We start from the raw sequence: 24,609 nt of genomic DNA on the forward strand, positions 1-24,609 counted from the left end.
AAATTGCCGACTTTTATTTTTTGAGGCACGGTGAGAGCCAGCTGCTCTCCAGAATGATCTTTGGAAGTAGTTACAGCAGCGCAAGGCACATTTGAATAGCTAAAACAGTGATTCCGTCTGTTTTTCGCTCGTTGTACAGCAGGCTTGACTCGCGTCTTAGAAACTGTTCTCATTCTGCCGCCCTTGGTTGAAAATTTCTGGCATAATTTAATGGTAATTTACAACCCAGCACCTAAAAAATATAGAGAAATCTTCAGGAAAAAAATGTCAACTAAGAGTTAAAACAAAGAAAATATCTATAATAAAATTTTCAGTAGAAGCCAAAAGTGTTCATTTAGAACAAAGGAAGCCTCTCAACACCTTGTTCCTTGCGCACCCCCCCTTCGAACAACAGCATCGGACTCGATACTTAAGTAATTGCGAAGGGCTGACCGGTCCGAGCGACTAAAAAGGTTGGGGACAGCTGAGCTAGTGCACACATCTGGCTCTTGGCCATGTGCCCATGCCCCCACTTTCGGCAAGCGGTCCGGGATTTGTGTCTTTGTGGATCCTCTGCCTGCTGCCGCCAGCGACTCCGATGCCCTGAGTCACGTTGGTGACGTCCACCAGCTCTCGCCTCTCGGTCAGGGAGGTCACGATGTGTTCCAGTTTGGAGCGGATGGCTGAGTAGTGGCTCCGCCGCTCTTTGGACAGCTCATGAAGGGCGTCCGGATCTGCGTGGGGTGCTGGGACTTGCCTGAGGGATCTGTCCTGTCGCGATGTTTTGGCTACGGTAGTCGGGCTGAGGTGCTGAGCGTCGGTCTGTGTGTCGCCGTCTGTCACCGAACGGCTGGTCTGGGTCGAGACGTGGCGGGAGGCGGCAGCGGGGCTCGCTGCGTCTTTCTCTGCATGCCGCTCTACGGGAGGACGATCATTTGCGGTAGCAGCCAAGACCTCTTCCTGAAAGAGCTTCTGCTCCATCGTGCCCCCGTCTATGGTGGAGGAGTCGGACACCGGGCTGGTTTGACCAGTACTCGGAGAGGAAGGCTCGCGTAACGTCTGGGGTTTACGGCTGGGGGTGCTGGTCAGGTGAACCGGCTCGGCGGGCTTCTCTCTGCTCACGAGAGGCGAGCAGGCGGCTGAGTGTTTGATGCTGAGGTGCTCAAAGACGCCGCTGCCTCGGACGCTCTGAGGCCCGCGGGCGCTTATGGGCTGGGACTGGGCGTAGAGGATGCGGAACTCCTCGTCGAACTTCTCTGTTATCTGACCCGAGAGCTCGATCAGGTTGCTGCTGTTCAGTTTGCCGTCAGTCCAGTTGAACCTGGAAACAGGAAGAGGATTCATCAGGCTGCACGTTTGAATACAGGAAGACACAAATACTTGAATCCAACAATCGATGGTGGGCACCACCAACTAGAAAGTTAGCTGCGCTAACGCTAAAACACTACCCCAAAACGGTATTTAACAGAAGCTAACATTAAGCGATACACCAACATTGTATTTAGCTGAAACACAAAAACTGCATTTAGCTCCTGCACTGTATTTAGCAGGAGCTAAATGCAGTGCTACACCAACACAGTATTAAGCGGTAGCTAACACTAAAGTTACACACCAGCATAGCATTTAGGGCAAGCTAACACTCAAACTCTACATCAACAGTCTTTTCAGAAGCTAATGCTGAAGCGACACACTATCATGGTATCTAGTGGACGCTAACGCTTAAGTGCTACACAAACATGGTTTTAACAGGAGCTAAAGTGCTAATTTCTATTCAAATATTTCTGCCCTTGAAAGACTACAGCCCTCTATCACCAATTTAATTTTCACATTTAACATGTTTTATAATGCCCTTAGATATTGTATGTAGCTTATATCTTTTTCTCTGTTGTCCGTGTTTTATTTAGTTTTTTTGCGTTTCCTGTGTGGAATAAAGTCACAGTGAAAAGAGCGTGAACGTAAACGTCTAACAACTTGAAGAATTCCTCACAGTCGATAACCAAAACTGCAACAAAGATGTCGAACTTTATTGAACTGGAAGTTTGGAAATTAATGCCTCAAAATTTATCAGGAAATATGAATTTAGGGGAAGTCAAGTGTGCTAAACATTTTTAAAGTTAGCTAACGCCCTAGACAAAAAATTAGCTCTGGTATTATTGCTTTAGCAAAATACTTTTTACAATAATACCCTCCTTTGTGTTGCTGTATCACATAACATACAGTCAGGTTTGTGGTCCAACGGCACCGTACCTGTATGAACCCGTGGCCACTCTGTTCCCATCGATCAGCATAAAACGCTCATGAACTTTCCCGGTGATCCTGGCTCCAGACCTCATGTAGTAAGTCGTGCCAGCGACGGTTCGCACTCTCATATGCTGCAAAGGACCGAGAGCAAATTGTTTGGCTGTGATGCTCATCTGCTGCTCATGTTGTGCCCATAAAGGCACGGCCAGCTGAACCGACGCAACCACATACCCGCAGGTCATCCAGGCGAACGCCGACGTTCCTGCACATCCTCAGGAAAGCGGGAGCGCATGACTGGTCGAGCAGGATGTAGACGGGCACCCTGCGGTGGGAGCACGCCTCCTGGAGATCCCTAAAGATATCCAGGTCCGTGAGGGAGTCCGTCACTATGGCGATCACCTGCAGTGGAAACAAGAAAAGAAAAGAAAAAAGTAAAATAAAAAATTCACAGAGGTAATATAATAAAATTCCTGTTCGGGCCGCCGCTCGCAAGATCTAGCACATGATTGTGTTTTCATTATTATCGAACACAAGGCCTCATTCAAGCAGGGCTGCGGAGCCCTGTCACACACTCGCGCTGTGATTTGTGTGCATGCACGCGCGCTCATGAGCTTTCTATTGACTGCGGTCCGTTGCCATGGAGATCGCCCGTGATGCTTGGTCAGCAAACAAATGAATCTTGTACAGAAGAAATGTAGGTGCGCTGGAGGGCTTTCCTCTTTCTTACTGTGGATTTTTTTTTTTGGGCCGCTGAGATTCGTCTTTTTCACACCGACGAATGGAATTTCGCATGCCGCGGTAAAGGTTGCGTGTCGAGGATTAGACATGGGTGTATCTTCGATTCGAGGCTTCAAACTGGTGTTATTCACACGCAGCTTGTCAAGAGAGCTCCCACAACCCCGTCCCGTTTTTCTTTTGGGGAGACGAATCTCAGCGGCCCTGGATGGGGGTCTGCCGTGTGCGGATGCTTTTAAGAGGCAGAGATGAAGGCTGCTGCTTTGAGCACACCAGTAAACACAGCGGCGATACAGTGAGTGGCTTCCATATACTTACAGAGGCGCTTCACACTGAGCTGTTTAACATCACAAAGGAACAAAAGGGCCTCGTCGTACAGGAAGGTTCCTACACATTTTCACTTTCAAATCCCTGTGCGGCAATTAAAAATTGGGACAAACAGAATGAATAAATGCTTAAGGATGACAATTTGTTCATTTTTTGGTGTATTTATTTCATCATTTGTGTGTTTACTCATGCCACGGCCTTTACTGGTTTGCTGTTTGAATGTAGCTTTTGTGCTTGCTATAGAATAAAAGGGTAAAACATTATATTCCCACACTCAAATTACTAGAGTTGTCTTCTTTGTGGTCATTTGGAAATATAAACACAAACGTTTACTCCGAATTTTTGGCTTGTGCGTCTACAGTGGCCAGGATTTACACACGGAGAGTCAAGAAAAACGGTAGGATGGTGACAGACAGAAATATCGGGCTGAAATCAACCCAGATTTTCTTCAAACTGGGCGTTTGGCCGATACTTGGTGGAGCCGATCTGATTCGCCTCAGCCAAGATCTTCACAATCAGACACTGTCAATGCTAAACTTTTCATTTATACTCGAAAGCAGCTTTGCACTGTTCGGCGCAATTCAACAAAATAAGATGCGACATTATGACACCTGACCGTGTCAGTTATAAAAGCCAAAACAAACAAAAATCGGTCTGGATGGGTGATCGGCTAGAAAAATGCAATCGGTGCACTGGGTTTGAAGGAGACTAATTGATGACTCCGAGGTGATTTAAAATGTGAACGTGACCATATTTTCCTCATGTTTGCACTTGTTTCTCTAATGTCGCCGATTCTCACACAAAAATACAAACGTTCAACGTTCTTTTCAAAATAATAATAATTATTATTTTTAAAAAGCCACAACACTGGTCCTCCACTCGCTCTGCCTGCAGCTGATGCCAAATATGTTGACTTTTCTCCACATCTGTGCCATCTCTGCTCGTTTCATCTGTTTAACTTTTATTGCCTTGTGGGATTTAATGGACTGTCGGAACTGCAGTTTAGGGTCTGCTTAAGCTCAACGAAACTGCCAAAAATAATCATGAGACCTTAATGCCTGAGGCTGTTCAAAAAGCTTTTTTGTTCGTCCAACACAAAAACTGAGACGCCTTCCTTCAAAACCTAACAACAAGAGCCTTAGACAGGTGCTCCAAACTCGCTTCGTCAACGCAGTATTTTTAAGTTTGTCAAAATAACTCGCAGGATCATGAATTTCAGCACTTTTTTCAATATATTTCACCACGTTCTTACAAAAACATGATGATACAACGGTCCTAATTTATATCAGTTAATAATGTTATAGTCTGATTATGGAATGACTACAAATTTTATATTTCTCAATAGTGCTCCACAATACCATCAATTTGCAACATCAGTGTGCACGATATTACCAGGGCAATGTAGAGGTGAGTCATATGGACTTAAAGTTTTATCAGTACCACAACAGTATTTTTGCAGTACTATTGTGATAACGATAATAGTGACAATAAGAACTATTTATTACATATTTATTAGGTAACTATGCAACTGTGACTGTGTGTCACAGCAATTATAACCCCACAAACATAAATAATGCTCTTGAAAAAACATTTGTAATACACACTTTAGGACACCAATCACATAAAAAAGTGTGATTTGAGTCACTAAGCTTTACACGGTAACTGTATTTTCAAATTTATTGCAGTTTTTAATGCCTTCATTGGACAAACGGTGGACAAATTTGTAGAACTAGCAAACCCGACAATAAGAACAGTTTGTTTTTTGGGGGGGCAGGGGTCGAAACATCATCAAATGGATTTTATCGTGACAAAGAAAATTCAAAAATTCTTGTGACAAAAAATTCATCGCGATAAATGATAAACGGTACGATAAAAAGGCCACACCTGGAACAAACGAATTCAGAAATCAAGAATTCACACTTCCCGTACCGGCCACGTCTGTTTGACGGAGTCTCAGTGCTCCAGATGTCCACATCTGGCACCAAGGAAAGGTGGACTTGTCACAACTAATTTCGCTGTCAATGTGATATCGCACCAACAGTTTGTGTGAGCCGACAAACCGCCCGAGTAGATTTTGGAGCATCTGCTTGCACTTCCATGTGAAACGGATCTCATCGATCCCCGCAATGAGTCTCAAAAATCAGCCGCATTCTCCTTTGGCTCTGCCAGGAGAGAGGGCGGACTGACTGGCCCTGCCCACAAGGTCATGTCTGCACATGGCTGGTTAACAATAGCCACCCCACTGTTGCCAACTTAGCAACAGTGGGGTGGGGTATTGTTGCTAAGTAACAACAGTACTTACTGTACCGTAAGTACTTACGGTTTAGCGACTTTCAGAAAAAAAGAAGAAAAAAAATAACAACAAAAAAAAGGCCTCAGCAGGTCAGGCTTTTTAAAGATCGATGTTCAGCCAGAAAACTATAATCGGTGCAAGTTACTGATTTTGTCATTGCATGATTTTCTACCGCTACGTAACCTTACTTTTAAAGATTTGATATTACGGTGGTAAAGGAGCTGGAGAAATGTAAAGGATATTAAGCCGGTGCACTGGATGGAGGGAAGTTTTGGAAAAAGTCTGGAAATGCATACACTTTCCCTGCTCCACTTTCATTCTCCGTGCTGGTCCTCACCTTGGAGAATACCTCAACTCCACGCTTTTCCAGGAAAACAGCTACCGAAACACACACACACACACACACACACAGCCCCTGCCTTAAAGGTACGAGTCAAAGACAAAATGTGTGTTTGGAGCTTCCTGGTGAAGCAGGGAGCTCAATGTGTCCTGCAGGTGAGCAAAGCAAGTGGAGGCACATCTGGCACGCAGGTCCCACACGGGCCTGAGGTGCTTTTCCGCCTGCAAGATCCCTGTAAACTGGAAAGTCTCTGTACACAACCAGAGTTTAGACTGACCACAGGTCCCATTTCAAACTGTTTGTTTGTTTGTTTTTTCTATCTTTTGAGATAGTACAAGCATTTGGCCTGAGATCACTGCTGATTGAAAAAGCTAAAGCTGAATTTGTAAGAATCAGACATGTGTCTGACTCCATGGAGACAATCTGGAGTGTATTTCCAGGAAGGGCCAAAGAGGATTTAGGAATTTCCCTGGAATTTATGTCAAGAGAAAGGTCTGCTTGATTACATGTTACACAACACTGCATAATAATAAGCCTCTTACAGTATAAAAAACAAAAACACAGTATTCTGCAGCCCTCAGAGTGACAGAGCAATATATAAAAAAGTACTGGCACTAGCTGAAAATTCAGGATTTCCAGCAAAGTGTGTTTTCAGTTAGAGAATATATTATTCTTATTGGGATTTTTACCTCTTTTGCACTTTTGATCATCCGCCTCGCAGCCTCTTTGCAGGCGTAAATAGTCTCTCCATAGCTGGGCTGGAAGTGAGCCACGGCCCGCGTCACTCCCCGGTAGGAGCCCGCGGTGAAGGCGGGCCATCCGATCTCCAGCAGCGGCGGCTCCACGTCGGACACCTCGGGGAAGTAAGTGACCGAGGAGCAGTCCAACGAGCTGCCGAGCGTATGCTCCAGCTCCTCCCCGTGAACCGACACGCACTGCGGCGGCGGCACGGCGGCGCTCCGGATCCGCTGGATCTCATTGTCCGACAGAAAGTTGGGAATCCTCTCCCTCCTTAGGAAATCCAGAAAGTTCTCGACCCCGCCGGAGAGCAACTCCTCCAGAGCCAGCCGGTGCCTCTCGTTGTAGACTTCCTGCAGGTTGACAACGTCGGCCGCGGCGGGTCTTTGACTCAGCCTCAACGGGGAGTCGTCCAACGTCTGCGACAGAGCCATGGCTGGGACTTCTTCCCTCCGTCAACGGTAGCAGCACAGGTAACGTTCTCACCTCCAGGAAGGAGGAGAAATTTGTATTTTGTCTCTTCCCTCCGTTGCTACCCGTCCAGCCCGCGCATTGGCTGGTGGACGCTGGTCTAACCTGAATGGCGGCTCCGGGTTCGTCTACTCGGGGTGTCAATCTGAGCTGCGGCGGCTCTCATTGGCTCGTTTGGAGGAAAACAAAACCTCCTGTACGGCCCCTCGCGCTCTGCTGTGGTCCGGTTACAGACCAGAGATCAGAACAGGCCCGAGACCTCTCACTCTGACGGCTTTTCCTGTCAGTGACAGAAGAAACCACGTCCCCGCGTGTTCTCGCATGGTTGACTCTGAACTTGAACTCCAAGCTACAGAGAGGTTTAACTAGCACACAGTTTTTTTTTTCATTAGAAAGACTAAAGACGGAGCCGTTTTTAATCCAACATGTGACAACATTTAACGTTTTTAACGTTTTTGAGTCATCACGATGTTTATCCTGTAAAATGACGTGGGGAAAAAAAAGCATTAAAATGAATAGCATAGTAACTTGTTTCAATGGTTAAATGGACAGGTTATAGGATTATTCACGACAGAGAAACATTTAATTCAGATTGCTTATTTAAACAAATAAGTACATGATACAATACTATTATTAAAAATAGTAAGGCAGTAATTTTTCTTACAAAACTACAGCACCCTGGCTTTTTTTCTTTTTTTACATCTGTCTAAATTATTTGTCTTGATTTTTATACAGACGAGCAAAAATATAGGACAAATACCTCTTATAGTTAGCATTTGTTTTCAAGTGTTTATTTTGTAGAACATTGTGTTCTGCTGGCTGCTCAACACTCTGGAAATTACAAACAGCTGAAATTTTCTGATTTGAATGCCAGGGAAACTGTGCCAGAGCCTTCTTTCACCCAGCTGACCAGCAGCAACAGGTGGGGGAGGGGCAGTGATCTCCTACACACTTATTTTGCACACAGCTGGAACTGGAGAAAAAAAAAACCCAACTAATTATTAACATAAAATAATAATGCAAAACAAAAAACATATTAGTTTCAGTGTTATTTTCAAAATAATGGTACAGTATTGGTGTCACCCTGAAGGCCTGAATGTTGACATATACATAAAAAAAAAAAAAAATCATCTTCATGATCTAGAAAATACCTCCAGCTTGGGTTTTTGTCCTGGCTTTTTGCTGAGGCTTTTTGGTTTATTTACATGTCACAAGTAAACAACTAATGTCATCAGTACAGACAGGTCAAACACACATACTGCTGTACAGAAATAAAACAACCAAATTAAATTGACAGATTCATATTCAGTTGTACAGAGTCCAATTTGATCCTGTTTATAGTACAATTCAATCACACGCAATTTAGAACATCAAATGTGGGGAAAAAATGACGCATCTCGACAGTCCAGGCGTCGTCTTTCCTGAACGACTTCACAAATCACATCATTCGCACAAAAAAATATCTCAAGTGTTACAAATTGAGGAGAATTTCAATATGATGTTAAGACAAGAGCACTAAGGTCAACCTCAAGTCCATTAATGTTTTGTTGTGTGTGTGGGTTGTTGTTTTTTTTACAGTACATAAAAAACAAGCTTTTTCAGGAAACACAACATACATTTAACTGAGCTATAAATGAACAATGAGCTAAAGATGTTCCCCTTTAAACAGAATAACACCATCTACTGAGAAGTATATTAAATGAGACAAAAAAGTAAAAGAAATTAAAAATAAATTTAGAGTTGCAGCACAGTGGAATATAAGGTCGTATACTCAAGGCTTTGACTGCACGTTGAAAGGCTAATATGTTTTAGAGAAGCTCTGATTGCAGCTTCCAAGAACTGCCAGGGAAGCTAACAGTCTTGGATTCATTGAAGAAAGCCTCAGTTCAACCCAAACCATGCAGTACGTTGTGTATCACATGTGGGGAGGAAAAAAGTGGAAGTTTGTTGGATGAAACAGGACAGCGTCTTTTCAAAGATCTAAAATCTATGTCAGAGTATCTCAACAGGCTTGTCCTTTCGATGAAAAATGAACATCTAAGTGTTCATTTGGTTCAGGTGGGTTTTATTTCTCGATGGAAATTTGAGAGTTGTATTTAGTTTGACAGAAAAAAAAAATAGCAGTGATCAGCTTAAAGTTTAAACTGAGTATTAAAGTAAAAATGAAAACAGACTTCAACACCGTCCTTGCAGTCCTCCAGCTTCACACGCCACACCTTTAGGAAATGCAAATATCATTTTAATCCTAATCTTAGGCAGAGTCGTGGCACACTAGAGTCCTTATGCTAGCTAGGTCGTGTTCTTCTGCAATCCTGCTAGCCAGAGTGTTTTTGCTTTAATGGTGGGTGATTCATCTGTCTCATAGATAATTCATCTTTCCCCCCCCCAACCCTCTTCCTGACTGTATACAGCTACAGGCAACTTCTGAATCCGGTAAGGACATAATGGTAAGGCAGAGTAAATCCATTTTTGTGATACTGGAGGCGTGTAGGACTATTGGTCCCATGTGTTCTTCTGCTCAGAGTATATTTCTGCCTGCATGCATGGAGGGCCTACCAGAGCAGCCCACCCACTTGTTACACACACATACGATCCTTATATAGATCTACACATTTATAAACGTGTGTGCCAAAACTTCAGGGCCTTCTGAACGTTATTGCCACGTTATTCTGTGATGCTGTCACCATTTTCTGTGAAACTATTTAGTTTAATCCCGTTTTCACCGTCTATTTTCGTGCCATACATTAATTCCAGCTCGTTCCGGTGTGTTTGGGGCCCGCGCGCTCCTCTCTCTATACGCGCTTTTACGCACAGAAAAAAAAAGGGCCATCAGGGTCACGAAGGGCCGCAGCCGCGCAAATCATATTTTACAATCATATCAGTACAGCAGCTCTAATTTGATTCAAAGGGAAATTATCCTCCTGCGTTTAAAAACACACACACACACACACACACACACGGATAGCGTAGGCTACGGTTACGGCGCATCTGCACAAATTTGCTCTCAAATAATTACGCGCGTGTGTAAAAATGTCCATTTGAGCCGGTGGGCTGACAGGCATGTGCTTTAAATGACAGCTCCCACAACGGCGATACACAGCACACACAGCCCATTAAGGCTTTTTTTCTTCTTCTTCTTCTTCCTCCTCCTCCTTCTAATAAGACACGCATCTAATGGAACACGCATGTTACTTAATTAATGAGATTTTTGGAAGGGGAAGCCTTCGGGGCGCATGAATTTAGATCAGATTCCTAATTTAAACAATAAATCCATCAGCACCGCTTCACGAGCTATAAGAATAAACAAAAATGTGCAGAGGGTATCAGTGTACCCTCCTTTTTTTTTTTTTTTTTTGGTACAAGCACTCACTCACTCACTCACACACACACACACGCCCACACACACACATGCATATATCCCCATCCCATCCCCGCCCCTCTCCAAAATTTTAGATGAAAGGGCTTTTGGATTTTGGATGACGCTCCGCGTCACGTGTTCATAGGAAATACACTCGCTATAATTTTTTGGAGCTCCCTCGTCCTGCGCCGCCGACCATAGTTGTTTTTGCCGTCCTCGTACAGTGGAGCTGACGGCTTTGGGAAGGTAGCGCAATGTAACATACCTTGCTGTGGTCACCGACGGGTTCACGCTAGTTCACTGGGTTCACTTAAGGGGAGCAGCCGCCCCCTCTTTCCCCCTTTTTTTTAATATATATATATATATATAAAAAAACAACAACAAAAAAAACTCGACTTCTTCTTCTCAAAGCGAAACGAGCGGAGCCAAAATAATTCATTTATGCATTAATGTCGGATTCCATCTTTCCCACTGCCGCCGCCGCCGCTGAGGTAAGGACTCAACCACTCTCCCGCAGCCCCACGGACGCATACACACACACACACGCACGCACACACACACACACACACACGCCTCGGTATATCCCCGCGGTGCGGTTTCCAAAGTTGTTTACTGAATATATATGTCGCCGTTGAATATTGGATCTTGAGCTCGCGCCGCGGTGAAGGCAGCACATATCAAGTCGCCAATGTATAAAATGGCGACAGTAGGTGGAGGAAGGGGGAGTGGAGGATTTTTTGGGACTATAAGGTTATACGGAGCGCCGTCGGCAGAGTCGGCTCCGAGGCGGTGTGTGTGTTGCCCCCACAACCCGTGCGAGCGGAGTGAAACGGGTTAATTCGGCAGTTTGTTATAGTTGGGCTCCAGCAGCGGGATCTCACCCCCCGTTCTGCCTCTCTATACTATGTGGCGTATCTGCTTATTTTATTGCACAACGCGCCGTGTTTCTCCACTGCGCTTCTTTAGTTGTGAAAGACTTTTGAACACAGCGCGTGTCCAACTACATGTTCAAATCGTTTTTCTTTTCACTCTTTATTACTTTCTCCCTCCCGGCGCAAGGTAGGCCATTATATGTGGATTAATTATTTTTATTTTTTTTAATTCCCGTCTCTTCCTCCTACCAACATGTGCTGCTACCATACGCGCATATACACAGGGCCGGTCCAAGGTTATCTGAGGCCCTAAACCAGCGGGCGGGCCACGTGAGTAACTGAGGTTATTGTTGATGATCTGATCATTTATGTAAGCCAGTTATTCCCAAAACATGTTAATGTGTTCAAATATGATTTTTACCTATTACATAACATTATCATATCAAAATGTGTATAAGAAAAAAAAATACCTCAACAACTTGTATTTCATAAAGAAAATATTATTGTTATCTATTACATATACTTATTGTTTTCAGTAAATGTCTATCCAACCAGCTGATTAGCATGTAAATATCTATTCATGACAAAGGAAATAGGGTTCCAGCCATCCTTTGCTATTATAATAATACATACACTGACCTTGTAGTGATGAGTTATAGACACAGATGTCAAGATTCTGATTCTATCTCTTTTTTAATAAGAGCCAACAATGATGCTCACCCATGCTAATGTTGCTACGCTAAACAGAGACTCGACAGGATCCCCGCTTATCAAAATGACAATTCATGCGTGTTTAACATGAGATTTTTTATTGACAAAAGTGAGACAATTTGGAACAGCTAATGGGCTGGGTTTGGCCAACAGGCAGTGAAAGAAAAGCTGACCTCTAGCTTATTGTACAGCGGTGGTTCTTGGATGTATAGCTGCTTGATGTAAAGTTTCCCTGAATAAATTATCAATGCACAATAATTCAATAACTAATCATAGGTAATCTGTGTTCAGTGTAAAATTGTCCAGGTTTTGTTGGTCTAAGTATTGAGGGTTTGTATCTACAGGTGAGCTAATGCAGTCCATATTGCTTTAAAAGAATCAGTTGAAAGTTGAGATCTTCAGTAATGTTAGCCACCAACTGCATCTGTCCATATTTACAAACTGCATGGCAGGAGGGGGTGGATATTAATACTTTTTATTGAAGTACCCGTGCTGCCTCCCCATAACTCAAGGGCGCTCTGGGCAAAACGCCACTGCCGTCAGGGTTCTTACAGATTCTGTGAGGAGAGGTGAAGTTTTTGTTTTGTTCAGGCGCAACCGTAAGGAACAAAGACTCATTAAACTAGGATTCTGTTGATGTGACTTTAAAATTATGGTTTTCCTCAGCGTTCGTACAGTTTGTACATTTTTAAGCCTACAGGGTGCCTAAGCAGTCACAAAGTTCTCTTGCACCTCAGGCTGTAAATCAGGGACCTGCAGATATTTTGCAAACTGAAGATTACCACCGAGGCATTGGATTCGCAAATATGAGCGGCTGTAGGTCACATTCTATGTCTGTACATAAATATTGACAGAGCTTTGAGTGCCATGTGTCTCCCTGTGCCTTTAGGGTGCTGACTAATGTGCCATTTGTGAATTTTGTGGGACCGAAGTCCACAGCTCAGGACACAACCCAAAACTATCCAAGCAGACGAGCGTGAATGAGTGGTCTTTTTTTTTGGGGGGGAAAACATCTTAATCACTCAACAGTGTAATCTTATTTATATATGTGTGTGTGTGTATATTATGTAGATCAGATATTGTGAAGCTCTTCTCTCTGCTGTGAAAGTAGGCGTTTTTGGACTCCAGCTGTGGCGGGCCGCAGTCCGTTCTCTAGCGGGCGGTTTCTACCCTCCGATTGTTAATTTGCAGGAGTGCACGATGTCCAGCAAAACAAAGAGAAATGAGCTCTGGCTGTGCCGCTCCGGCAGACCGTGCGTGCTGAGCTCGGCCCGGTAAGCTCAGTGTGTGCGTAGGGTTTTTTACTCTCTTTTTTTTTTTTTTTTTCACTCCGGTAGGGCGCTTACACTGGGGGAATGTCAATTCCCTTTTGTGGATCCCTGGGAACAGTCTTCCATCTCCCTTCTCGGAACTGCTCTAATGAGGCCAGGCATATTGCTTTTCATCCCGCACTCCCTGCAATTAGGCACAGCTCATAGTTTTCGTTATGGCCCCGGCTGAGTGTTTGTATACAGACACACAGAACGCAGCGGGCCAAGAGTGCCCATTTCCCCCATGAACGACATGCCACCGCTCATATTCCGGGAATAATGCACTTCTCGGGATCGGCTGTGTTCCGACTTCTAAAGGCAACAGACGGTATGTTTTTGTCTGCCTTCCACGGCTCAAAATGAATCCCATGCCAGAGAATACAGAGGAGAGGGTCATATGGTCATGATTTGCAGATTTAGCCGACATGCAGTGTATAACATTCCTCGAGTTCAGAGGAGGGAGAGAGAGAGAGAGAGAGAAAAAACCCTACAGTCTAATGCCAACCGGATCTTCAAACTGTTTTGACATAAACCGATCTTTTGCAGAAAATTCTCCAAACGACAACACAGAGTCCCCATTTTTTCCCTTCCTGAAAGGACGGCGGTCCTCACAGGTTCACTTCTATTTGGGTCTTTCATCCCTCTCGGAGTTGCTTTTGTCGCCGGACCAATGCCGTATCGAAGCCCAGCCCGCTCCAAGAGCCCCACTAAACCAGCATGTTTGCATAGTTCCAACCAAAAGAAATGTTTGTGCTCTGAAAAAAAAAGCCTTGAGGCTGTAGTGGGTGGTGAAGGGGTGGGGGCGTTGGAAGAGCCCCTGCCTCTTTTCTCTGTCCCATGCAGGAAAGGTTCAGTCAACAGGAGCTGGCATTTGCCAGGCTGTGGTGGTTTTGAAGAGGCTGTAATGTCAGCCATTTTAAGATGGACACTACAATGGGCGCTGTGCCGCCATCTTTCCTTCTTTTCGCCTTAATTTCTCCCCTTTTACGAGCGTCTGTAGTCTCGGCTACGCAGCGGAGGAAGTTATTCATTAAAAGCGATGTAAAAGGATGCGTGAGTCAGATGCTTTTTTGGGTGTATTTGCCTGTCATTCATCTGGGCTGCAGATGGGAGCGTTGGTACAGCGAGGGCTCCATCAGATGCCAGGTCGGAGGGTGGCGAGGTACGCACCGTATCACCTCAGCCCGCAAGGCCTTCACGATGGTTTCACAGGACGAAAAACCCCCAGATAGGGGGGGATCATTTGTGGCTTGTTCAGCTGTGATATTCCTCCCATCAGGCCCCGTCAACCGGAGCAACACAGGTGCGGGGGGAGGCGGTCGCGGGCCTTGACCAAAGCTGAACCTCGCGCCTTGTGTGGACTTTTCAAACCCAGCCGGCGGGGCGTTGGGATTAGGTCTGCCCCGCTCCGGATGCAGTCCAAGGAATTCACCATGCGTGTGGGCGTGTGTGTGTGTGTGTGTATTTGTGTCTTGCTGTTTTGGTGGGTGTGGACAGGCGACTGTGTTGTGTGTGGCGTGGTGGGCAAGGGGAAGAGTGGAGTTGCCATGGCGATGTTAACACATGAGTGGCATCACCAACCAGTCTCCCAGTGGACGAGGCTGCAGTTATGGAGGTAAAGGGGTGGGGTGTGTGTGTGTGTGTGTGTGTGTGTGTGTGTGTGTTGGAGAGGAGAAGCACGAAGCTGGCCGACAACACCTGCGTCTCAGACATTCAGACATCACTACGAACACAAACACGCCCATCTGAAGGAAAGAAAACAAGCAGACCACACGCCAACTCCCCATTCCCCTCACTGCCCAGGGTCTTCATCTGGGCGCTTAGTGGGGACCTGTAGGATCGCCGCGCTAATGACTCCCATGACTCTATATCGCTTTTCTGCACACGTACACCGCCATTCGTGCTCAGAGTGTAAAACCCGCCTGTCCATCTTGTCCCAAACACCCCCCCACCTCGAACCGGCGCGTACTGGACAACTGACCAGCCTGAACTCGCAGGAAACACCGGAACAATCGCAGACGGTCCAGTCAGCCATCTTGAGCCTCCCGGCGCTGGATCACGTTCCTCCGTATAAATGAGGCACCATTGTTCCCAGTCCCCCTCTCTGTGGAAGACCATCGTTTTCCTCTGTCCCTGGCTTATATTTGGGTGTCCAGCTGATCTATTCACATGACATTAATCTCTCTAATGGATGTTTGGCAGAAATGTTTTTTGCTAAACAGACTTTTTTTTTTTTGATCATTCAAATGTCTGACAGACGTCTCCCCCACCCTCTTCCTCTCCCTCCATGTTTTCTCCACTTTTTTTTTAAGGACACTCAAGACAGCCGCAGATCACTGTCAGAGCAAATTACACACAAAACAAATGTTGTCATAAGCTTGAGGATTTCTGCTTTTATTTTAGCGTTTTGGGGGTTTTTTGTTCTCGTTTTTTTGTGCATGTGTGTGTGTTCTCGCCCCTCTGAGGCTGTCACGCCGTGACGCTCTTTACCAGCTCCTCACTTCTGAGAGCGAAGATTTGGAGAGCCGTGCAGGTGCTAAATGGTGCGGAGGTGAGGAGGGAGTGTGTGCCTACGCAGGGTGTCAGCGGAGAGGAATATTGAAACGGCACAGCCTGTCATCATCCTCATCATCATCAGTCATCCTCTCACTTCACACCCAAACGTCTGAGTTTCGACTTCCTTTGTCCTTTCCTCTCCTCCAGCCTTCATGTGACAGGACGACAAAATAAACGCAGGTCCGCGTTCGCCCGACGTCAGCCGTAGGTGACCCAGCGATCTGGGAGTGTCTGAATCGGTGGACTGTTTTGAATTAAATTTTAGTGTCTAGCAGCCACTTTGCAGCCTCGCTCCTCTTTTCCACTGGTAGCGACTTGCTGTGGATTGCGAATGGGATTCTTTATTTATTTTTTTACTGTTGTAATATTGTAATTACTGCAGCAGTTTATGAGGGGAGGAGAGGGAATACACTCTGGTTTCTCTTAATTGAATTGCTCGACTAGGAACAACACGCTCCAGTATACAAAGCCTTGCCAATGTATTCACACCGCTCGAATTTTTTCACATTTTGTGACTTTAATGCCAGAAACCTCTGTATTTTTATTTGAATTTTGTGTGACAGGCCAGCAGTAAGGACAAGGAAAATGTTACACAGCTTTCTTTTTTTTTTTTTTACTAACAAAAGTGTGGTGTGCATTTGTATTAAGCCCCTTTTTACCAACTCCCCTAAATAAAATCCAGTGCAACCAACTTCCTTCTAGTCACCTATTTAAAGGTGCCCTGATATATTGTCCAGCTGATAAATTGGCCCCAGTTTCCTTAATTTTGGTAGATCGGAAATCTGACAATACGTATGAGAAACCACCTATTTTTTCCTCCAAATTTATCCACTAATCATATCTACCTCCGTAAAGGTCTGAAAATCAGCCACTGTTCCCTTCTGGTCTGCCGTGAGAGAGGTTTGACTGACAGATCCGCCCACCAGGTCACGTTGTTAACAACAGTGACTGGTCACCCAGCTGTTTGCAGATAAAAAAAATAAATAAATTAGTATTTGAATTCAGGCTTTTTAAAGATCGTTGATCGGCCAGAAAACTGCAATCGGTGCACCTCTACGCATTATTGTTAAATTCTGTTACGCTGTGTGCAATTTAATCTCAGAATAAATCCAGCTGTTCTATGAAGGCCTCAGAGGTTTATTAGAGAACATTAATGCATAAAAAGCATCACAAAGAACAAGGAACACAACAACAAACAGTCAGGGATAAAGTTCTAGAGAAGCTTAAAGCAGGCTCAGGCTATAAAACAATACTCCAAGCTTTGCATACCTCACAGAGCACTGATCAATCCATCATCCAAAATGGAAAGAGTATGACGTAATTGCATCTCCACCCACACATAAATTTTCCACCTAAACTGATGGGTTAGAGAACGAGAGGATTTATAGAAGCAGCCAAGAGGTTCATGGTAACTGGAGGAGCTGCAGAAGATCCATACCTCAAGCTAAAGGTTGAAAGGAAGAGATAAGTTATTGCCGCACGCTGTGAAGGATGGTGGTCTGGTCAGAAGAGACTACTGATGTATTCACACCAGCACTGTTTAGTTTGCTCTAGTTCAGAAAGTCCCGTTCGCTTGGGGAGATATGAATGCGCATTTGAACCCTGATGCGGACCTAAAATCAAATTCTGGCCTGCCTAAAAACCTTAGGCTCGGTTTGATAAAGCGAATTTACGTGCATATGTGGATGCAAGTGGACCAGAGACCGCACCAAAAGCAGGAAGTGAACTATAGTGCATGGAATTCTGGGTAAATACAACCAAAACAAATGTGTGACTTTAGCACTAGTGGGAGAAATAGCTCGTGGTTTTTTACCAGAGACAACAGAGAACTTCTAAACTGCTAAAATACAAATAAACTCGATTTTTGTTCACATTTTGAGAAGAAGGAAGTTGCGCTCGATGTCTTCTAAGGTATTCCTGTCGTTTCATTCAGTGGCTCTCGGTGTAGCCCACCACAGGCGAGGAGGGGGAGCAAGTTTGCTCCTGGATAATTTGACCCAGTGCAGTACCAGCTGAACATGTAACAAATGTTGTAATTTTGGTCCCCAGTTGAACTTTAGAAAACTTTATGCTCTACAAGGAAAAGACTATGCATAGAAGAAAATCAACTCCCTAAATACACTATGGTAAAAAAAAAAATGGTGGTGGCAGCATCTTTCAATGGGAGATTCTTTTCTTCAATGGGAAACATGGGGCTCGTCAGTGTTGAAGGGGAGATGAATGAATCCAAATAAAGGATAATCCAAGAAAAACTGTTCTAGGCTGTAAAAGACTTGGAACTGGGGATTAGCTTCTCCTTCCAACAGGACTACAACCCTAAACACACAGCCGGAAATACGTTGGGATGGTTTACATTGCAGCATTCATCTTTTAGTATGCCACAGTCAAAAGGCCAGACCTAAACTCAATTGAGGTTCATGTGGCGAAACTTTGAAATCATTATCCACAGTTGCTCTCCATCCAGTCTGAATGGGATTGGGTGCATTTGCAAAGAAGACCAGACAAAACAAAATCTGTTGTCTAGATATGCAAAGCTGGTAGGGAGATACAAAAGACTCGCAGCTGTAATCGCAGCCTAAGGTGGTTCTACAAACTATTAACTTAGGGTGCGTGAATACAAATGTACACCATTTTGGAACCATAAATCATTTCCTTCCCACTTCAAAATAATTCACTATTAATCTATAAATAAAGTATATTAAAGTTTATGGTTGTAATTTGGCAAAATGTGAAAAGGTCGAAGAGTATGAATATTTTAAGCACACTGTACAAGGATAGATTATGCAATTACATACTAATTAGATTTAAGTATTATATTAGGGTTATTATAACAGCACACCTGGAGGGGAGCTGTGTTGTAAACCTTAAATCCAGCGGAACGTGTAAAACCCCATCAGAATTTAAACCTAGCTTAATCCCATTTGTTTTGAAAGGCTTGTTTTAGGAAAGAAAAGAAAGAAGAAAAAAAAAAGCTGAATGGTTCAAACACGGTTTTTTAGTCCAGCGCGCGGCAGCCTCGGCGCTCGCTCCGCGCGTGGGCGTTCAGGAAAAAGCCCGTCTGAGAGCTGTGCCACTTCTCGCTCACTTCAGATGCTGCTACTGCTGCGTGGCTCCTCCGGTCTGCTGAGATGAAAAGAGTTTCCTCCCTCTGTGCCACAGAGCCAGTGCCAGCGCGGGGACATGCGACACACCGGGGACGGCGGTCGGCTGAGCTGTCGTCTACCCAGCGAGCTGAAACACAAGGCCGGGCCTTTCAGGAGCATCCATTCAGCGGCTCCCTGTCTGGACGGCCCTTGTTGTCTGATCGCACGTCTCGCCCGCTACATAAAGCAGCCCATTCTTTTCATAGGTGACCTGATTCTTTATGTAACCTTGCTCAACTTTGGGTTTGTTTTGGGCCTTTTTTTTCTCCCCCTCCAATTCATTCAGGAAGTGAAGTGGAGTGAAGACAAGCGCCTGTACAAGGCCAGTCTGGAATGATTCCCTCTCCTCTGTGGATTGCTTATTCTTTATCGCTAAGATCTCCAGAGAAAGATGTTTTTCCTCAAAACTATAGTATTGGTTAGCAATCGCTATTTGCTATTTTGTGCTTTGCTTATGAGAGTTATCTACATTTCAATTACCTTAAAACTTTCTCAAAGGAAGCGCTCAGGACTAGGGGAGCACCAGTTTAAGTTTTTTGGCTGGTAACCGCTTTTTAACCCTCCAGCTTTCTTAGTATGACGCACAGGAGGAGCGCGGGGAAGCGAGCGGTTCTCCCATCAGACCGTCAGTTCCCGTAACCCTACAAAAAAACTCATAAAAGCGAACGAGGGGTCCAACTGACCCCATCTCTTAAGACTGCGGGAGGGCTGAAAAGCCTGAGCTGCTGAGTCAGATTCTGACGGACGCCAGCTTTTTTCCCTGAGAAGTTGCTGAACAACACAGTGACGATGTTGCGAACAGTGGGGTGACTGTTGTTAGCCACACACGATGAGAAATGCGACCTGGTGGGCGGGTCCTCTCCCACCGGTACAGTGGCTGATTTTCAGACGTTTACAGAGGTAGAGAAGATCAGTGCATAAATTTGGTTCGAAACGCTTGGCCAAGCACCCCGTTTAGGACGCTGTTAAAAACAGCATTTCCTCTCTGTGGTGAGACGCTCCAAGCCTTTGGAATGGAAATGCCTCCTTGTCATCACCCTAATCCTTAGCCGTCAGATTCAAAGTCAGGATTCTGGTCACTTCAAAACAGTCATATTACTCCCACCTAGAAGAAACATGTTCATTTCATTAAACCTATGAAACATTGTGGTGTTTATGGTGTCGTGTTACCTGAACGACACCACTACGTCAGACATCTCTAAACGAAGCCAGCACCGATGCTGCGGCTGCATTTCTATGCCATAGCACCACGTCTAAGGCAGATAGTTGTTGCGTGAAAGCTGACCCGTAAATCTCTCGCTCAGCGTAGCAGTCCCGGCGACTTCCATGTCCTCAGCAGGGGTTAATTGAGCGTGCCAGCAGGGACTACCACAACCTCTCTGATGGGCAAAACATACAGCGCTCGCCCGCGCCGGGATGCAACGAACCGGGATTACTGCATAAGATGCTGCTGACCTAGTTTTGGTGTTTTTTTTTTTTCTTTTCATTTCTTGTTTTTTTAACGCGAGGAATGATTAAAAACAAAAGAGGTAGTTATGAGGACGACGTCACAGTGGGAACGTGGTGTACCTGTGGGCAGTCGTTTGAGGCTTTAGCTTTGGAACCTTTTAAATAAATCTTTTATTTAAAATGTAACCAGCCACAGTGAATACACAACTTAATGGCTGCGAAAGTGCTCCGCCGTGGCGTGCACAAACAATAAGTAGGATAAATATAACGAAAACGGCTGGAAGTGCGCGGAGTGACCTTTGCGTCCCAGAATGCCGGAGTGGTTTTGGCGGGTCAGGACGGTGGAAAGCCAACCGTGGGGGAAGTGACGGGACGAGGCCGGTCTGCAGCGGCGTGTCACACTCCGATGCGTCTCCAGACTCTGAAACGAGGACGGGAGTGATGCACTGTGGCAGTGTGAGAGTGCAAGTGTGTGTCAGGAGTTCAAGCAGAGGGCACGGGCTGCAGGGGCCCGCCTCCAACTTGATACTTTTTCCCTCCTCATTTGATCGTCACGTTTTAGTGCTTGGAGATAGAAGCAAAAAGGAATATAAATTTAATTCAGTGTTTCCTGTCAGTTTGAGAACGGAGAATGAGAAGTGAGAGTGAAAAGTCGGATTTGTGTGCGTTTTGATGTGCTGCATTCTTACACGAGTGACCTTTCTGCCGCCTAAACAAAGTATCAGAAAGATTGTATCTTTTTCACAACACTGTCTCCTCACATTCCAGACGCATTTAATCTCCATGTTGACTCTCCGGTCAAAGCCGTCAAATAAACGGCAGTAAAATGATTACCGACAAAGTAAATAACGTTGAAACATTTGTTTTTCAAGAGAAGAGACATATTAATGTTGCAGAATGGGACTATTTGTATTTTTCCACAAAACAAGTAGCTCTAATAGGGAGAGCTCAGTTTCCTGCAAGTAAATGGATGAATAAGCAATTCATCATAACCATGTAAACAAATAAGGCGGGGGAGCTGAAGGAAGGATGGTATGAGATGTTGGAACAAAGAGCCGAAGTAAATAAACTATTACCCAGTTACCTCTTTATTGGGTACATCTGTCTAGTACCAGGTGGAAACCCGTTTTGCTTCCTGGTCCAAACTGACGTGACGGCATCATGTCTCCTCTTCCGCTTCACTCCAAAGCGTCTCTACTGGACTGAAATCTGGTGACCAGTTTGAGCTGATCTGAGCTTTGTGACATGATGCAACCAGAGGGTTGTCACACTGTGGTCACGAAGGCCTGGACATGGCCGGCAGAAATACTCAGGTGGGGTTTAAGCAATGCTCCGTTGTTATTAACACGACCAAAGTGTCAAGAAAAATATCCCCGCACTATTAAACCACCACCAGTGTAGCAGTGGTAAAGTCAGAGGTCTGGTTGTTCTTTTCTCCAAGGTGTGTAAATAATATTGGTAAATATCGGCTATAATGGCAATATTAATACTGGATATCCATATCTGTCCAAGATGGAAATAAATATTGTTCGTAATAGCCCAGTTTTATGGGACCAGTTCCAAAGTGCTAGAATGACTAATACTGGCCGAAACCGCTGTTAGTATCAATATATATATATATATATATATATATATATATATATATATATATATATATAATATGTTTATAATAATTTAATATAGATCACTTTTAACTGAATAGAAAACTCTAACATTTCAGCAATAAAAAGTCTACTTAAAACTGCGGAGCAGCTTTTTGCTTCTTTCCACTGGGATTTAGTGAATTTATATTTAGTGATGAGCTCCGAGTCTTTGAGGTTGGAAGACCTCTTTCCCATAACCCTAATTTTGGCTTCTTCCTCAGATTCTCTGATATTATTACTTTCAGCAGAAGAAACGAGTTGGTAAAATTAATTTTACATAAAGCTGGCAGTGTGATAACTTTTTTTGTCCTGCCAGGCTCGATCGGGTCAGGAGGATGTGACAGATTTTAATCTTTTTCTCTTTGACACAAACAATGCACACCACGCTGTCTTAAAATGGCACCTAGACTCACAATGAGAAGGAATTCCTTTTTTGGCAGGTATGAAACCTGTGTGCATATTTTGCATATTTGAGGCTGCAGAAACAAGGCGAAACAGTTGGTGAGGTTAGATACTTTTGGCACCTGATGTGGAGAGAAGTGATTGGATCACACTCGATGGGTGTGAAAATCCCCTGGGCCTGCTCCAGCTAACAGGCACTCACTGACATTAACGCTTTCCTTAGCTGAACGTGCTCGTCACGGGACAACATAACGCTCCCTAAACGCAACACGTTTCGGAATTAGCAGGAAGCTTGGCTAAAAATAATTTGGGAGGTTATGCCTCATTACAAACTAGAAGAGTCGATCCTACTGCAGCACGAGGGAAGAAAAATAAAACATCACCAACTGTCATGTCTGGCCGTGGTCAATTATTGCAATCTGTCTTTTGAAATCATAAAAAGTGACATCTACACAGAAGTCTGTAAATCCAAGCAAAGCGCAGAACAAACTGACAGGCGGCGCTGATTAAGGAAGTGTGTGTGTGTGTCTGTGTGTCACAGCGAAAATCCTCACTTTTTCTTTTTTCTTTTGTTTTGACCAAAAGCCTTTGTCTGTTTTGATTTTCTTTCTCCCATAAGTAGGTAATTAGACCGATCTAATTTTAGTGTACGAATAAACTGGTGCATAAACTACAGTAGGAGAAGAAGAAAAAAAAATGTGGTGAGAGAGAGTCACATGACCTTCCCTCTTCAAGAATCATTAACTGTGACCTTCATATCTGATGAAATGTAAAAATGTTGTCATAAGGAAAAAGGCCTGCACACTTTTACCTTGGTGCTTTAACTGCTGATACTGCCAGCTCCTTTCACGCTTTATATTTCCACCCACACCTATTAACCCTGAGTGGGGATGCTCATTTTCTCTGCATTCTGCTCACCGTCTCGTATATTTTATGGTTTTTATGCCGACATGCAAGCTATTAACCTCCCGATCACCTACATATAGTGACAACTGTACCGTGCATAATTTACTGATTGAATGATTAAGTTCCCATTTCAGATTTCACGCCTCGGTTTTCTGTACCCTGAGGATGCCTAAAGGTTGGAGTCAAGAGGATGTGGGGTCAAGTTTGAGTTAACTTTGCTGACATTTTTTTTAATGCATGGGAATCACAACAGATTGATTACTAACACATCATCGTCAAGGTTTTTAGACAAAACAATCTTGTAGTTAAGATTTAAGACAAATTCAACATTTGCTAACATGTGTTTAATTCCTTATGGAAACATTGAAAATGACCCTATAGATTGCAGTAACTATGCCAGGCCTGTAGGTGGTGATACAATGGAATAACTGAAATAAACAAAGATGGTTTCAGGTAAAGATTGCAGTCTGAATATCAGATGTATTTGTTATAGATTTTATTTTCATTTACTTCCTTTAAATTTAGTACTTTTATGAATTGCACCTGTCAGTCCTGCAGAGAAATATCTCCACAACATGATGCTGCCTCCCCCATGCTTCACACTAGGGTTTGTGTTCTTCGGTTTGCAACATTTACGGCCAAACACATCAGTTTCTATTTCTTCAGATCACAAGACTCGTCTCCAGAAATTGAGGTTTTTGTCCCTAAGTGCATCTGCTAACTATAATATGTCTTTTTATACTTTTTTGCTGGTTCAAGTAGCATTTTCAGAAAGTAGTTTTGTGTTTGTTCTGGGGTTGATTCAAACGTTTTTACCCAATGTCTGTCCTGAATGAAATGACTGGGCACCCTATGTTACCGTGTGTTTGAGTGTTGCCTCCAAATACATTCCCAGGAAAAATTTAGTGTGATTTAACGAGAGACTGTGAGGAAAAAATTTGTTCTTATAGTGTGTCTATATTTGCTTTCAACTATATTTAGAAATATATAAAATACAGCAGATGCAGAACTTATTTTTTCCATTAAGTACAAAAAATACCTTCAAGGCTCCAGTCCTGGCTAGCTCTTCTTAAACTTGATAATGACCATTTCTGTTTTTCTTACTCTTATACTGAAGATGTGCTGAAAAATTCAT

General features: G+C 44.1%; 2 protein-coding genes across 7 annotated transcripts in view; one reads left to right on the forward strand and one right to left on the reverse strand.

The window, feature by feature from the left end:
* LOC102222773 (protein FAM83D-like) lies at positions 1 to 7,103 on the reverse strand. The gene is made up of 4 exons (XM_005800625.3): positions 6,605 to 7,103; positions 2,452 to 2,619; positions 2,227 to 2,351; positions 1 to 1,300 (listed from the first exon to the last, which is right to left on the reverse strand). Exons 1-4 carry the CDS (start codon positions 7,085 to 7,087, stop codon positions 469 to 471), a joined length of 1,608 nt encoding a protein of 535 aa, XP_005800682.1. The 5' UTR covers positions 7,088 to 7,103; the 3' UTR covers positions 1 to 468.
* Positions 7,044 to 24,609, forward strand: part of LOC102222354 (zinc fingers and homeoboxes protein 3-like) — a 22,710-nt gene continuing 5,144 nt past the window's right edge. The window contains exons 1-2 of one of the 6 annotated variants that reach the window (XM_023324510.1): positions 10,576 to 10,973; positions 19,022 to 19,280. The gene's annotated coding sequence lies outside the window, so the exon portion shown is untranslated. The other 5 variants (XM_005800624.2, XM_005800623.2, XM_023324508.1 and 2 more) reach the window with 5 other exon arrangements.

Source organism: Xiphophorus maculatus, chromosome 20 (assembly GCF_002775205.1).
Source record: "Xiphophorus maculatus strain JP 163 A chromosome 20, X_maculatus-5.0-male, whole genome shotgun sequence".
Classification (NCBI taxonomy): domain Eukaryota; kingdom Metazoa; phylum Chordata; class Actinopteri; order Cyprinodontiformes; family Poeciliidae; genus Xiphophorus; species Xiphophorus maculatus.

What these genes read in the sequence shown, in the direction of transcription:
- LOC102222773 (XM_005800625.3), bottom strand. Translation starts at nt 7,087, where the DNA reads ATGGCTCTGTCGCAGACGTTGGACGACTCCCCGTTGAGGCTGAGTCAA. An exon ending in TTCGCCTGGATGACCTGCGG is followed by an intron (nt 2,352 to 2,451) that starts GTATGTGGTTGC and finishes GGTCCTTTGCAG; the next exon opens with CATATGAGAGTGCGAACCGT. An exon ending in GTGGCCACGGGTTCATACAG is followed by an intron (nt 1,301 to 2,226) that starts GTACGGTGCCGT and finishes TCCTGTTTCCAG; the next exon opens with GTTCAACTGGACTGACGGCA.